Source organism: Vanessa atalanta, chromosome 6 (assembly GCF_905147765.1).
Source record: "Vanessa atalanta chromosome 6, ilVanAtal1.2, whole genome shotgun sequence".
Lineage (NCBI taxonomy): Eukaryota > Metazoa > Arthropoda > Insecta > Lepidoptera > Nymphalidae > Vanessa > Vanessa atalanta.
In genome coordinates, this window is record NC_061876.1 from 13,522,107 (window position 1) to 13,538,082 (window position 15,976).

At 34.6% G+C, this 15,976-nt stretch overlaps 1 protein-coding gene across 1 annotated transcript; it reads left to right on the top strand.

Annotated features, from left to right (window-relative positions):
* Positions 1–1,512: 1,512 nt before the first annotated feature.
* LOC125064713 lies at positions 1,513–15,790 on the top strand. Its single transcript, XM_047671897.1, has 11 exons — positions 1,513–1,567; positions 11,361–11,411; positions 11,532–11,744; positions 11,929–12,009; positions 12,092–12,316; positions 12,455–12,664; positions 12,731–13,484; positions 13,554–13,984; positions 14,063–14,176; positions 14,249–14,443; positions 14,628–15,790. Exons 1-11 carry the CDS (start codon positions 1,513–1,515, stop codon positions 15,605–15,607), a joined length of 3,309 nt encoding a protein of 1,102 aa, XP_047527853.1. The 3' UTR covers positions 15,608–15,790.
* Positions 15,791–15,976: the final 186 nt, after the last annotated feature.

The window sequence follows — 15,976 nt, forward strand, 5'->3', positions numbered from 1 at the left end:
AGCAGCGCGCAGTTCGCAGCTGTTTTTTCCTGCGCTTCGCAACATTGCTGCAACATCTAATTACGGACATATTTTTATCGCCTATCTACACTTCCTTTTTTCTAATTAACTTCAAAGGCCTGACTAAAGACGGCGCTTTGTGGTAATCAAGGCAATCCAGTCTCATGAGCTGGATCAAAAACTTTAACAGCAATTCTTGAATGCAATTAAGGGCGTAAGATTTTTCTTAAGTTATTCTAATTGTTAAATTAATAATATGATATCTGTACGTTATGTTTATATATGTATGTTTACCAAGTTTAAATAAATTATTATAATATAATTTTTCTCCATTGGTGTCAAGAGTTTCTGGAAGTTTACAACGTAGGTCGCTTTTAAATATGATTTTTATTATATCTATTAATAAATTATTATTTATATCAGGATGAACAAACGGTATGTGAACAAACATGTACAAATGGCCAAGCTGTGTATGTATGGGTGTGTGTGAGTATGCGTGTGTGTGTGAATATGCGTGTGTGTGTGAATAAAATTACATTAATCTGTGGCCGATAAAATCGTACACGAATTGCATAAAAGTACTGACCACCAAACAGCAATTTGCCAGCAAATATTAACTATCACTTAGAACACCAATGCGTCAGCAATCTTGGGAACTAAGATAGATGTCTCTTGTGCCAGCAGCTACTCTAGCATACTGAGCAGTAAAGTTACAAAAATAGTGGGAGACGTATTGATGATGTGAGAATTAATTAAATACGATCGTGATATGTCAGAAGGTTTTATGCAATTATAATAATCATAAGTTAAATAAATAGCGTATAAGTCGATCAAAATTTCACGAGTGAAATATGAAGCCGGTTCTCACAGAATAGAACTGCCGGTTGTAAAGTTGACTTTAATAAAATACATTTGATATGATTTGATTTTATTATTATAAAGGTTATAAGTAATGTCTGGGATAGTCCACATGACATTGTTATATATTCTTGATGTCTAATAATCTTTAACTAATAAGAATGATTGTACAGATTTATATATGGTTTTCTCACTTTTTGTCTGTCTGGCGCAGACGTACGGAGCTATATCACTGAACGGGTTTAGCCGAATTTTTATTAGCTTATTTAAAACGAAACCGAAGAGTTACTCTTGTATTATTTGTATTATTGCTTTGAAGAGCATCTATTTCATAAATTTAGAAGTAAGCACTAACAATATTATTGACTTTATTATTCTTCTTCTTGCTTCTGTGTCAAAGTTGAAGGAACACCTTTGACACAGAAGCAAGAAGCAGTCACTATGCATATTTCATACCTATGTGTACTCATGGCCACGTATAATCGAGACGTTCATGAATTGGTTCCCAAAGCTCGTAAACAAAAGCGAGGGTGTGCAAGCGCATTGGGCGGCGTGTGAAGATCAAGTTCGAGTTATATCCCAGTATCCAGTAGCCGTCTGCACGTCTAGTCACTAGTCAGTACAGCGCGGAGGAGCGTCGTAGACGCACGTGTCATGTCGCCGCCCGCACTCGTGATCGTGCTTCTCGCGTGCGTTGCCGCCTGCGCAGGTCCGCGAACCCGGTCGTTGACCTCTGTGATATATGTCTCAGAACATCATTTATTAGAACTGGCTTTAAATGTATTATTACCATACTTTAATATGTGAGAAGTTATTTTTAAAATATTGCTAAATGTAAGCCATTAATGCTTATTCACATGAATCAATTTAAGAGAGCCTCGGACTCAAGTCAACGGGCTCATAGAACCAAAAAAAAACCGATAAAACTGATCAAAAGTTATCACAGCGGTGTTTTGAGTAATAAAATTCATGCCAGTTCTAATATTTCACAGTTCTGAGGCATTAAGGATAAGCGCCATTCCTTGATCCCGATGTCATTTATTTTTTTGACCGAACCTGGATCGCGGATTTAGCCTTGAGACTCTGGGAACTTGTATCTTTTATTTTAAATGAATTCATCGACCGTGAGTATGTGAGGCTCGTAATTATCCCGACCGCGTCCTGTCGTAAAAATTGCTTTTTGAAATAGCCGTCTTTTATGCGAATTTAAACTGTATGCGGGTAAGCCGATGTAACTTTATTTAATATTAGGATTTGAATATAGATAAACCTATTTACATATTTTAATTTATGGACCTTGCGCATAAAAAAATATGATTACTTTTAAATCATCATCCGATCGAAGTTTTGTTTTTTGTTCCCGTTCATAATTATAATCTCAATGTACATCAAGAACATTTTGTCATCAAAAACTAATTTATAATATATAAATGTGTTTGGTGAATCTGGTGTGTCCCTTGGTGTTCGCTCATTCACGATAAAGAGTTCAACGCGCTTCGAAATAGGCGTTTCATTTTGTTTTTATAAATTTATATTTATTGTAAAATGTTATTAATTTATCTCTTCACAATAGGTTACGAGGGAAAGACGTATGTTGGAACGGTAATTAGCAGTCTAAAAAAAGGGCAAATAAAAAATAATTTAAATGAGCCAGCCACTCTACTCTTTTTGTATACCGCTTAAAAATCATCGGCAGAATAATATTTGTTTTTGAAAACCATTTGTATGAAATACAACTCTTATTTAAAAATAAAGATGTCGCTTTCGGCTGCTTCACCGTGTCTGTAATTTTTATATTATTATTTATTTCAAAAATAGTATTTGAGTGAAAATAAAGTTATTTTTGCTAAAGTTAATCAAACGACTTATTTTATTGATGAATAACATTTAATATTCAGCGCACGGCGGTTATTTATTTGAAATTTAAGTAAGCGTCTGCGCATTCGTTTGGCTTTGAACAGGAGATTCGCTTCGCTACAGCAATTTTTTGGGACTATTATTTTTTGCTTGAGGTTAAAGCCGTAAAAGGAATCCAAGTTCTTATTGATCTAACTATAACTCATTTGCCAAAAAGAGTTTTATTAGTCATTATCGGTAAGAGTGGCAACATAAGTACATATATATTTTTAATTTAAGTTATGAAGGCAGACGTGTAAACTGGTCACTCCCCGGCTCGTCACCTCCCACTGAATCTAGACATTGGCAATGTAAAATATATTAACCAATTCACAGCATCAGTGTTATGAATTATGCCTGTTACTCTGGTAGAATTAATAACAGGGTGGTACCCCGACTGGGTGTACGCAGCCGCCACGAGTAGACAAAATGGAATGTTTACCAAAACATTTTTTTTACAACCTGTAAACCTGTGATGATCAAATTTCACTATTTTTACAATAAGAATTCCATCTGCGCAGGATATATATATATATATCTTATTATAGCATTCTGTTAATGACATATATTGATGATTTCAATCTCTTCCTCATCCCACGAGACGGCAATCGCATAAAAAAATTAAGGCGCAGACATACGTACATCCTTTTAGAGGAACTGAAGTGCAATTCCAAATTCCAGATTGCTACTGAGAATATATTGCCAGAAAAACTCAATAACTTTTAATTGGCCTAGAGTTTGAGCTCAGCCACTTTGGATATCTAACCTTATTAGCAAGCAATTCGTTATACCACTGAGACAAACCATTGTTACGCGTATGAATTTTAGCGGGTCATTACTCCCTCCTCGTCCCTATTAATGCGAGCTTTTGACAAGGTTTCCTTTTATAGTTGCCTAGACTGTCATCTTAATTGCTACTTTATAAATACAAACAGTCAAAAGGAACGTTCAAGTATGTCAACGCCCCAGTTCTTCGCGCTAACGCCTAATTACCACAACAAAACAGAATGAGCTTAGACAAAGTGACTCTACTCTCTACTGCCATTTCTTTTTCACATAGATGTACGGTATATGAATCTGTTATATGTATGTTTGTGTATATGATTTAAATATATAATGTAACAAAAACTGAATTAATTTATATAATTTTTATGAATTAAATAGAAATACAATTTTAATTATATGATATATGAGTACACATATTATAATTCTGAACTGTAAACTTTAGTTTCAAATATAATTCGCAATAAGCTAATGTATTCATATATATATATATATTCAATTAACAGAATTATATTGATATAGTACAAAATCTATTTATGAAAAAATGTATGTTTAATATCCAGCGCTGAAAGACACGTGAAACAGCTAGTTACAATTCCAGATTCGTTCAATACTCCAGATAAGAATGAATCCATTAATGAAGACGAGAACCATAATTGACAGTGTGATTCAAATTTTCAGTAACGGTGAACGTGGGAACGGTTTCATTGTTTCCAATTTCTATCGTTTTAAGGCGGTCGCGCGGGAACAGTAATCATTACAGTATTTTCAATGAATAATTTTTACGTTGCCGAGTGTATTTTTTATGTTTAAATCGTAGTAGTAAATAAATTATTACATACGGAAGAAACTGTAATATTATTGCTCTGCGGATAATATTACAGTTTTTAGAATTCTGTTTGTGAGTATTATGCTTGTGGCAAAAATGGCTTCGCTCGTGTATTGTAGAGAGTATAGAGCCTTTAATATGAGTATAGAGCCTGAAAATCTCAAAAATAATATTTTTTTACGCAACAAAGAATGTTCAGTTTATAGAGTTTAGATTTTTACAACGAAATTTTAATGACACATTGAAAGATTTAAAAAAAAAACAGTTAGTGCACACATCATGAACGTAATTCAAATCAACCCTAAAAGTGCACGAATTCATCGACATTTCTTGTAAGTTGTAGAGCAAAAAAACCATCAATGAAGCGGGTCAGCTCAAGACGTGGGCGGAATCTCAATCACTTATAAATAATACCCATTGTTTGAGCAACAATTATTCTCATTAGAACGGAAAGTGTGCGGCGGTTGAACTCTTTGAGGAATACGATCGATTGTTAGATTGTTTTTATTATCGTACTGACTATAATGATTAATATATATACGGATACCATTCCGAGGAGCACGGAGCAAGCAGGAGAGTTGATTGGGTTTGCCCGACTATGGAACAATTATCAGCTGTGATTTTACTACACTTTACACAAGGACCCTCTTATGATGAAATAATTTAATAACAAATTTAATTAATAAGTGTGTTTCGTAGGATGTCTAAAGCAAAGATTTTTTCATTCGATTGTCGAATTCGCCAGTCTTGTGAAAAACGCGTTCAAACAAACTCTGCATTTTGATTTTGAGTGTTTGGCGAACTAATAGGTAACTTTAATAAGATATGTTTTTTTTTATCGCCGGATCGAACTCGAACTATAACTAACAAAGTTTATGTTCAACTTGTTGCCATTGTGAAAAGTAAATAATATACCTCTATACGGCTGTAGCGCGTCCACCCGCGGCGTTAATCTATGCAAATGTGCTGACCGCTTTTCTTGCTATCAAGAGTATTGACAAACAATAGTTTCAGTTCAACCTTATTCCCTTGTGAGAAGAGTCACCGGCCCCACGTAGGACTAGTGAATGACAATTACTTCAAATATTTATATTCAACCGGAATACTAAACGCCAGTTATAATAATACGGATTCGTACTCGTCATAGAACACATTTTCAAATTTGAATTAAACATTGTTTTATTGTTATTTTTGCTTAATTGAAACACCCCAGATCTGACAAAACCGGAGAAAGATAATTTTATTTTTTTTTGTTGTCAGATAACATGTAACAATGATAAATATTTTTATTTTTGAAACGCTAGCACTACTTACCTAGCCCTGTCTATCTGGGCTATTCGTATTTGGACGGATACAATAAACTGCTATACATTGTTTATTTTATGTAGCTGACGAGCAAATGAGTCTTATGGTAAGTGGCCACCTTCACTCGTAGACATTGTGAGAAATGTAACCAGTTGTGACAAAGTCGACGCGCCGCCAGTCACGGGATCCGAGCCCCTTGTTCCTGTAATTACATTGGCGGCAAGTGTTGAGCTGGTGGAACCCATACGGTAGTGTGATAAACGATAATTGTAATTACAGACCAAAGAGGCGTTACGACTTTGCTCCGATATTATACATTGTAAGGATTGTTGTTTTTTTTATCACCATTTTGCGGCCGCGGCTTATCAAATACTTTTTGGTAAGTACATATACATTAAATATAACATTTATTTTTTCTAATTTATGTTGCATCTTCATGAGAAGTCGTCGACGAGTTTTATAAAGCAAAAGATTGCATTAAACTAAGTTAATCTTTTTAGTAGACACTTTCTCGAAAACCAAAATGTCTATGTTCTTTAGATAAACCATTGGTTTTGTAAGTATTCAATATGGCTGTTTTCATCTCGGCAGGGGAAATTATATTAAGATGATAAAGACGTTCCTTTGTCTATATTTTATTCATGTGACATTACATTTATCTAGAAACATTTTAAATTGAACGCAATGACACTACCTCCACCGCAAAATGGGCAAACGTGTTTGTGATTGTATTTCTAAGTTGACGCCTATACTTTTCATCTCTATCGTAACTTTATGTAGAGTCCCCGGGCAAGTGAACACCGACGCCTGCGACATAAACTATGATAGTAAATTCATTGATCTCTTCCACGTTTTATAACTTTGGCTCCGACTCACGCCGATTGTCAATACAAACCGGTCCGCAGTATGTGATAAGAGTCGGTTCGGGTTTTCCCGATCAGTGAGGAAAGTCGGTGATAGTTAGAGATACTAAGTTTATCGACACCGACGCGATCTCCATAAAATAAAATAAGCAATTAAAGAATATTCAAATAAATATATTCCATTATTGAGATTTTATTCAAATATACTTTACTCGTGAATTGTAAATCCACACATAAAAACTAATAATACCTTAGTACATAGCACACTTTTTGCGTGTACTCGTGTACTGCTCGTTTTTCTACAAGTTTTTACGTTATATACAAATCATTAGTTAAAACTGATTACGAATGATTTTTAAAATAACTAAATATTTAAAGAGGTCTGATATTATAATATATGATTAAATGAAGATTTGCCCAATAATATTATTATATTTCAAAGAATAGTTTAACATAATCATTATCAAAGGAAGCGATCTGTCCGTTCGTACTGAAATTATAATGTTTTGGATGCGACATAATCGTCTAATTAATGTTTATTAAAGTTGTAATCAATTTCAAAACATACCCCGGCAAGTACATATAAATAAACTTTGTCTTAAACAATTTTTGAAAACTTAGACTGAAAAAGACACTCGGTGTTACTAGTTTACCTTTACACTTCGCGTTTGTATAAATTTTTTTTACTGTTTCTATCAAAAGAGATTTTATTAAAATTTTATATGAAAAACTATACAATTAGCCAAACGAGCTTCCTTTGTTATATTATTATGATCGTGTTTCGTTATTACGATAGTTCTGTCATAATTGTAATGTAATTTTCAGTCATATATTAAATTGTAAACTGGAAACAGAAACATGCGGGCGGACACAGGGCTCTATTGACGACACTAAGTGGTACTTAGATAGTGAAATATGCGGCAGATAATGGCTCCGCTCTTGTTATAAAATGCTTCTAGTTTGCGACAACACCATGTAAAAAATAATAGAAAATAAGCTCCAATTAAAATTAAAATCAAAGTAAATTACGTTTATTCAAAGCGGCTCTTACAAGAATTGATTAAATGCAAAGCCACCAGACGTTCGGAATGTAGCACCGAGGAGACCCTCAAGACGCTCAGTAGTCACTCTCTTTTAATAATTAAATGATTATTTATCGTGCCATAAATAATAGCGATAATATAATAATCAATAATAGAGTTGAAGTCTTAAACTTTCCGTCTTAAACTTATGGTCTTGCAAATGGCCATTATTTATGGGCCATTAAAGCATTATTATCGCATAATAATATACATACATAGGGGTACACTATATGTACACTATATGTACTACATGATTTATTGTTAAAACTTTGTAGCTTATTTTGTTCTATTTATTTTGTAATATATGTAGACGGTCGGTCAAACGGCGCTGTGAGAAATATCAACTGAACTTGGGAACTATGATATGAACTATGGGATGTTATGTAACTTGTTTCTGTGTAGCTACCTACACTGTCTCACTAACCGTGGAACAACAATAGAGAGTATAGTAGTAATGTAGCAGAAGAAGCATTGCATTTCATTGTTAAATTAAACACTACCACTGGTTCGGAAAAGAAAATACCCTGACGTGAGGAGAACCGGCGAAAGAAGCTCAGCGGGACGAGTATATTACTGTATGGCGGTAAAATGTATGATGAATTGTGGTACCTACCCCATCAAGAATAGACTCCAGTTAATAGCATTCGTTAACGTAATACTTTTACTAAAATACTATGTATATATTATAGTAACCCTGCTACTCATTATAAAGATACATCTTTAAGTCGAATAAACAAACGCATGGAAAACTTTAATTCAATGTTAATTCGGTCATTTTTGTATTTTAATATCGCATCATAATAGTTTAGCTGGTAGTTTAGCGGTCGCGAATGTAGACGCACGGAAGTTGAACTGCTCGCATGGCCTCATAGTACGAAATAATATATGAGAATAGTCTATTGTTTTATGTATTATATTTTCAATTCACTTTAAATAAGGTGTTTAGTGTGGAGGAGTTTGAATTTTAATCGATTTATATCACAATATTAAAAGTAACAGAAGAATATATGTATACGCATATATAATAAGATACCGGGAAATATAATCAATTTACCATTTACAAAATTAAAACAAAATATTAAGACTAAATTAACAAATAAATCTTATTATTCATTTAAAGATTACTTTAAAAAAAAAACGCCTGGGTTTATGCTCGTCATTACAGGACTGATTGAACAATAATTGTGAATAACAGCATTGTAAATCTGTTTATTTGAAAAGAGCAACTATGCGAGTTCCTTGCCGTTTATTCTCGCTGGAGGCTGCTTTCCGAAACGGTGGTAGTGATTACATATTGACGATTCAAAAACGCTTCATTGTGAAGTTTACTTGAATAAAATTGATTTGATTTGTTTTTGTAATTAGTAATTTTATATCACAAATCTGAACAAGATTTTAATGTTGTGTCCCACGCAGAGTCAACTCAAAAGTCTCATTAGAAATAGAAGCATTTCGCATGCTTTGGTAAGCACCCTGTCTTAAGCATAACCAGAACATAAAAAAAAAAGATTTAAATGGTTAAATTCCGATGGTCCAACATTGGGCAATCATCGGCAAGTCCTAAAGAGCGGTGCCCGAGTTCTTTGCATCACTTGTTCCCTGGATTAAGAAAAGCCTGCTTGTTTATCGATCGTAGAATAATTACCTCAGACGTCAGAGGAACCGGCGACAGGTACCCAAAACTATTAGTTATCCCGTAAAGACGTGCCTTTAAGCTGTCTTAGATTTTTCTAAATATAAAACTAGACGTGCGAATTTAGTTTTTATAAATCATTTAATTCTGAGAACTTCATTCGTGATCAACGATTGTTTTAAAAATTGTTCGTCATCGTTTAAAAAAGTGGGAATTTGTACTGAGAACATTCATTAAAAGTTGTAAAACAATTTCTTTGTTTCCACTCACTTTCTTTTACAATTTCTTAAATACAAAATTACCCAATTAAATGTGGACATTAAACTCAGTTCTTAAAGATAAAATTATACTCTCGCTGTTGTTAGCGCAAAAGGTCGTAAGTACAAGAGATATATTTTACAATGTTTTAATAATACATTCGTATCTCCCTCCTGTTGTCTTAACGGTGGCTATGTACGAATAACGTTGCTTTAAAAGCATTCTATTCATAAATTATAAATACATTAACATTACATTTCCCATACGATTTACAATGGAAGCTTATTTTTTAAGTATAAAGACACCTACTTTTGAGTTTTTCATTCAAAATACCTTATAGAACATTACAGACTAACACGTATAATTTCATAAATGTGCAATGTGTTGTGCTGCATCTTGATAGTGCGATGCAGCACAATACTTCGTCGATCCAAAGACGTCTATCTTCTAGTAGATTTACTACATATTATTTTACGGGATAAACTATAATAAACTGTAAAGAGTAGATGCTGATTTGACTCTTCATCAAAGTTACATCAATAAAATATATAAATAGGATTTTTAACGCTTTCACACTACTCGTAACAGAGTGGTATCTTATATATTATATTTATCGTTTTGTTTAGACAAATTATTCTTATGATTTCGTTAAATTATTGAACTCTATACGCCCGATGCGTCAGAGTAAACTTGACTTTTTTAAAAATAAGATCCACTGACATGGCGTGCGTTTGGTCAATAGGTACTGTTACGCGTTAGTAACCCGAGTGACGGCATTTTGAACCTTATTGGTTGGAAATAAGATACGAACGAGGAAATAACCAAGTATTCCTAGCGATCCATTCACGGCCGCTGTTCCCACGGTTTGTCGATGAACTACTATTTATTAATGATATTATTTGCAACATAATCCTGATTCCTGAGCGCCTAGTCGTTATACTCTTTGATTTATGAACGAGAGGTTTCCTCGCATACTTATGTGTATGTTACAATGTATGTAAGTATATCTGAGAAGCATGTAAGGTCCTGAAGCGTGAAGCTGATTTTAGTTAGTTATTGTTGCCTGTCGTACTCAGAATATACTTCTTACAAAATAGACATTTGGATAGGCTGTTTCATACAAAAAATTACAACAAACAATGGTCTCATGAGTTAGTTTCGCCTGTTCTTCTTAGAACTGTGTGGTTTTTTGTTTTTTTTTAATGGCAAAAAGTGAATATGTTTGTAAAACAATTAATAAGTATTCGTATTAAACTTCAAAAAAGTTTTTTTTTATTATTTTAAAATATAAAATTTATGTATATATTTTTTTTTGATCATACGTTTTTAAACGATACTATAACACGACATTATGTTGTCTGACTAAAATTAAATTAATGTAAATACACTAGCATTACTTTCATTCCCATTTGGGTGGTCACGTTGGTAGTAATGGTGCCGTAAAATTTATCACAACTCAAAGTGAAAGAAATTGAAGAAAGTATCACAGTGAGATACTCAAAGTGATCCTCTATATTTTAATATTCAGGCTTGATAAAGAAATTTAATTGTATGTAATTAGCATAATTAGGTCATTTAATTGGTGCAAAAGAGTAACTACTGAGTTTCTTGCTCCGGTAGAATTACGTAACAGCAAAATAACTAATTATTTCTTACATTATTTATAATATTTACGACATGAAAACATCATGACATTAGTCTGAAGCAATTTTTACGAATCGATATATTTTGTAGGACTACGTATGTAATTAGATAGCTTGGCGCTTATCCTTATCTAAAGGATATCCATATATTTATCCGTTATTTAGTTTTTATTTTTAATGTTCGTATTTTAAATAAAATATCTATTTCAGAGAGCTCTGGAGATAGCATTCGCGTTGATCGCAAGACTAAGGGATCTTTAAGTGAGTTGTTTTTCTTCGTACAAAACTTCATTAAAGTCGCTATTTATTTCATCTATTATAGTACATGTTAGTATTTTATTACTATTGTTTGTTTTATATTATTTGTTTTTTGGGCACTAGGTAAAGGAGACACACCAGCAGGATGTATGTACGAGGGTCGATGGTACTCAGCGGGAGGATCCGTGCGCACACGCGAGGCGTGCTTAGCTTGTGTATGTGTGCATGGCGCTTTGTCTTGCCGCCGCCGCACATGCGCACCGCTGGCTGAACCACCACCGCGCTGTCATATCGTACATCAAAGGGGAGAATGCTGCCCGGAGCTGCAATGTCCTGGTAATTGGATATGACTTGAGCTTACAACTTTAAGATATTCAACATACTTGAAGAAAATGTCATTCAGTACACGCGATAAGTTCGGATATAATAAAGCTAATAAACACAAAAGCGTATAATTGTTCATTAGCACATATATTATATATTTAAACATGAATAAATTTTATATGTTTTGTAACTCCAGACGGAGTAAAGGCAATGGAGTTGGGCCAATCAGCTCGACGTGACGACGCCGAGACAGAGACTCCCTCTTCAACAGGACATGGTATGTCATCGAGAGTAATAAATAAATATATTTTTTGTCAATTATTTTAACTAATAAACTATTGACTCGTGAGTGTTTCCAGCTTGCGTGGAGGGCGGGACGGTGTACGCAGCGGGCTCGGCGATGAGTTCGAGTACAGCGTGTGAGCAATGCTTCTGTCTGGGCGGCGCGAGGCGATGCGTGAGGCCGGTCTGCCTGCCTCCACCACCAGGTTGTAAAGCTCGTCCAGCGCCCGGCGCCTGCTGTCCACAGCGATATTATTGCGAGCATGCCGTAACTAAGCCTCCTAATGAAAGAAATCCTCATGGTAAGAAAATATCTTTCTGAAGACAAATTTAATTACCTAACTTCTAAAAATAAACTTGATATAATTAAAGTATTTATGTCCATAAAATATATACTATATATAATATAATAATAAATAAAGATAATGTTGTGTTTTCAGATTGCATAACTCCTGAAGGGAAATGGGCGTTTGAAGGGGAACGAGTGAAATCTGCCGAATCAGCTGCCGAGTGCATTCAGTGTTTCTGCCTGCGGGGTTCTATTCGCTGCCAACATTTATCATGCGCTCCTACTCTGCAAGGTTGCACACCGTTAGTACAGCAAGGGCAGTGCTGTCCCCATCAATACCAGTGCGGCCTCCACAAGAATGGTAAAAAGAAATATTATGTCTTCGAATAACATACAAAACAGATAATTTAACTCACAACATTTTTAGGTACAAGAATACAAAACTTAAATAAAAAACGAATGAATATATTGATGTCCTTAAAAGACGAAGAACGTTCACTCCATTCCTCAAAGTCAACGAAGCGAGAAACAACAATTAAAGAGTTGACTACTGATAAAAGTACATCGGCAATTACTAAGCCACAGTCAACCACCACTACGAAGATTAAAAGAAATACCGACGAACCGTTGATCACTAATCTTAAGATGGACAAAAGTAGTTTTTCGACTTTACACATAGAGCAAACTACACAAACACTAAGCAATGTACCTTCCGATTACACTACGGTTGAAGAATCAGTGGAAATTACAACCGAACAACCTGAAGGGTCGGTTAAAATAATTATAAACGGTACCATTAATTGCACAGCCGAATTGTCCTCCACATCATTACTTTTGAATGTTTCAAATGACGATAATACTGTATGGATTAAAAATGAAGGCCAACCTCGCATACCATTGACGAATAAAATTGAAAATGACACTTTCTCACCCACTGATATAATAACAGAAAAAAACTTCAATAGTGATTTTGATGAAAATAATTCTTTTACTATCAACGTAACAAGTTCACTTCGAACGAACACCACTCACACGACCACAACTTCCATGTCGTCGACAGTTCATCCTAAAACAGTGCCACCTGAACTGATAGGCGCTACCAATATTTCTAAAGTGAAGAAAGAGGAACAGGATTACGACTACACCGAGCCCACGTTACCTCCGTCGCTGCCGAATTTGAAGTAAATATTTATATTTTGTTACATTTTGTATTCATTTATAAGTAACTATAATTTAATGTATTTTTTCAGAATTATTCCCTTCGTAGCAGCTGATGCAGTTGTTGATGATGAAGTATCATCGAAAGAAAGTCTAGATTATCCTGAGTTGGAAGCTAACGATAAATTCCCTGTTTATTATCCAAATAAGGAGACATCTCAAGCAGCTTATGCGATGCGGAAAGAAGACGTATATAATCCAACGCAATACCCCGTATTTGTGTCTAAAAAAGTCGATACTCAGTACCCTAGCTTAACCCAAGAAGTGAATTCTGCTAATGTAAAATACTCCAGTTTAACTAATGAAAAACCGGCACAAGTCCATGAGTATACCGTCACAGCGTCTTTGGGGAGTTCATCTAAAAAAAGTCATGACATTGAAGAAAAGTCCTCCTTCGTAAATAATAAATTTGACGTAGAAACTCCTGCAGTCAATTTATTTTCACCACCAGTGGAAACGGAAGGTCGGTTTTCTATACAATTACATACACACGTTTTAATGACATTTTTTATTCATAATTTAATAAATTAAAATATTTTAGGTGGTTTTGTTCCAAAAGATCTAGGCATTGATGAGTATTATTCTGTATATCAAAGCACACCATCAGCGCCTATAATGCACCATTTAACAACATCAATGCAGTTGGAACCAAAAGGTAAATAGTTAATTAAAATTCTTTTATACACAATTTCATTTCTCTTCTTCAATGACATGTAATGGGTTTTAGATGAATGTGTATCCAGTGATGGAAGACACCTCTCCGAAGGTGAATCAATATCTCTAGCATGCTCGATATGTACATGTGCTTGGGGTGAACTGCATTGCTCTCCACGAGTGTGCAGCACACCTCCAGGTTGCTCGAGGCGTGCTGCAACATCAAGTACTTCTGATTTATGTTGCGGAGAACTAGTTTGTGATAAATGTGAGTAGTATAGTCATGTTAATTATACAAAAAAATATTATGAAAATTTATGATAAAAAATAGCTTGATTTAATTTGCTATATTTGTAGAATAACATACATACAAATAATATAAGGCATTCGTTTAAACTGTTTATTTAGTGTTATTGAGCCATTAAACTGATTAACTATTTTTGATTTTTTAGATAATGAAACCACAGCAGTTCCACTTTTCTCAACCCAAAAATTTGATCTTACATCGAGTGAGATAAAAGTTCCACTAAAAAATCAAAACGATATATCTACTCAACAGCAGAGTCCAACTACTTCGAGTACAATTTTCATGTCCAGATACAACAATTCAGATCGTGAAAATGTATTGAATGATTTAGCAAAGAAGGAGTTCGTTACATCTATAGAATCCAATAACTCTACAAAACCACCTGTCACAAGTGGACCAAATTCATCTGAGTCATCCACCGAAAATTTAGATAAAGAACTCACACAAAACAGCAGTCAGTCTATAGATTACGACTATGAAGACGACGAGGGAGGGCTTTCGTTGGGTAATGTTTTACAAATGTTACTTAGTGAAACTTTTGAGTCTACCACAACAAATTCGCCCACTACTACCACACGAAAAACAACTACTGTGACGCAATCGCCAACATATTATACCAATAGGCCGACTTCAACAAATAAAGAGAAAATAACGACCAATGACGAAAACATCGATGAAGATTTCGTACCTGTCACTCATCGTTTTCCTATAATACCTCCAAAGAAAATATATCCTCAAAGTGCAGTCAATAGAATTGATCATTTAATACTTGGAGAATCCAATTCTATTAGAAAAACTACCCAAAGACCAATATCTGTGTTTAAGCCCGTCCCGTACCCTACGACTCGGAGGCCGATTACTTCTCCAAAAACAACGCAGAGACCGCTTACTACGAAATTACTAGAAATAACAAGTAAGGAAGGCTTTGCTGGACAGTCTGTAGAAATTCGACCGCCTAATCAAATGACTTTGCCAGGGCTGAACTTAGGCCTGCCAAAACTTGCTGGGTGCAATATATATGGGCGCATGTATCGTGTCGGCCGGATAATAGCAGAACTGTCGTCCCCCTGTCAAGAGTGCAAATGTACAGAACTCGGTGTCCAGTGTCGCTCTCTAAGCTGTTGAGAGCACATCTGAAAATGCTTGGATGCGAATATAATGCAGACTGAAGAACAAAACGATTTAATTGACACACCACTGGGAGTGAACGAGAAAACGAACCGTGAAAAGTTTTCAAGTGAATAATTGTACAGAGAATGATTGTGTGTGATTTATAGATTAAGTATAATGTAAGGTTATTATAACTAGTAAGAGTATTTATACCTTTGAAAGTAACCGTTAATTGCAGTCGGCTTTGATCTCAGATAGTCATAAAACTGAACTCGATTTTTACCGTGACCAGATTGATAGTTACTTTGATCATTTTAAAACGAACTTGCCTCAATAGTAAATAGTACCTTTAGCCATCGAATAGGACACAATAAAAAATATTTA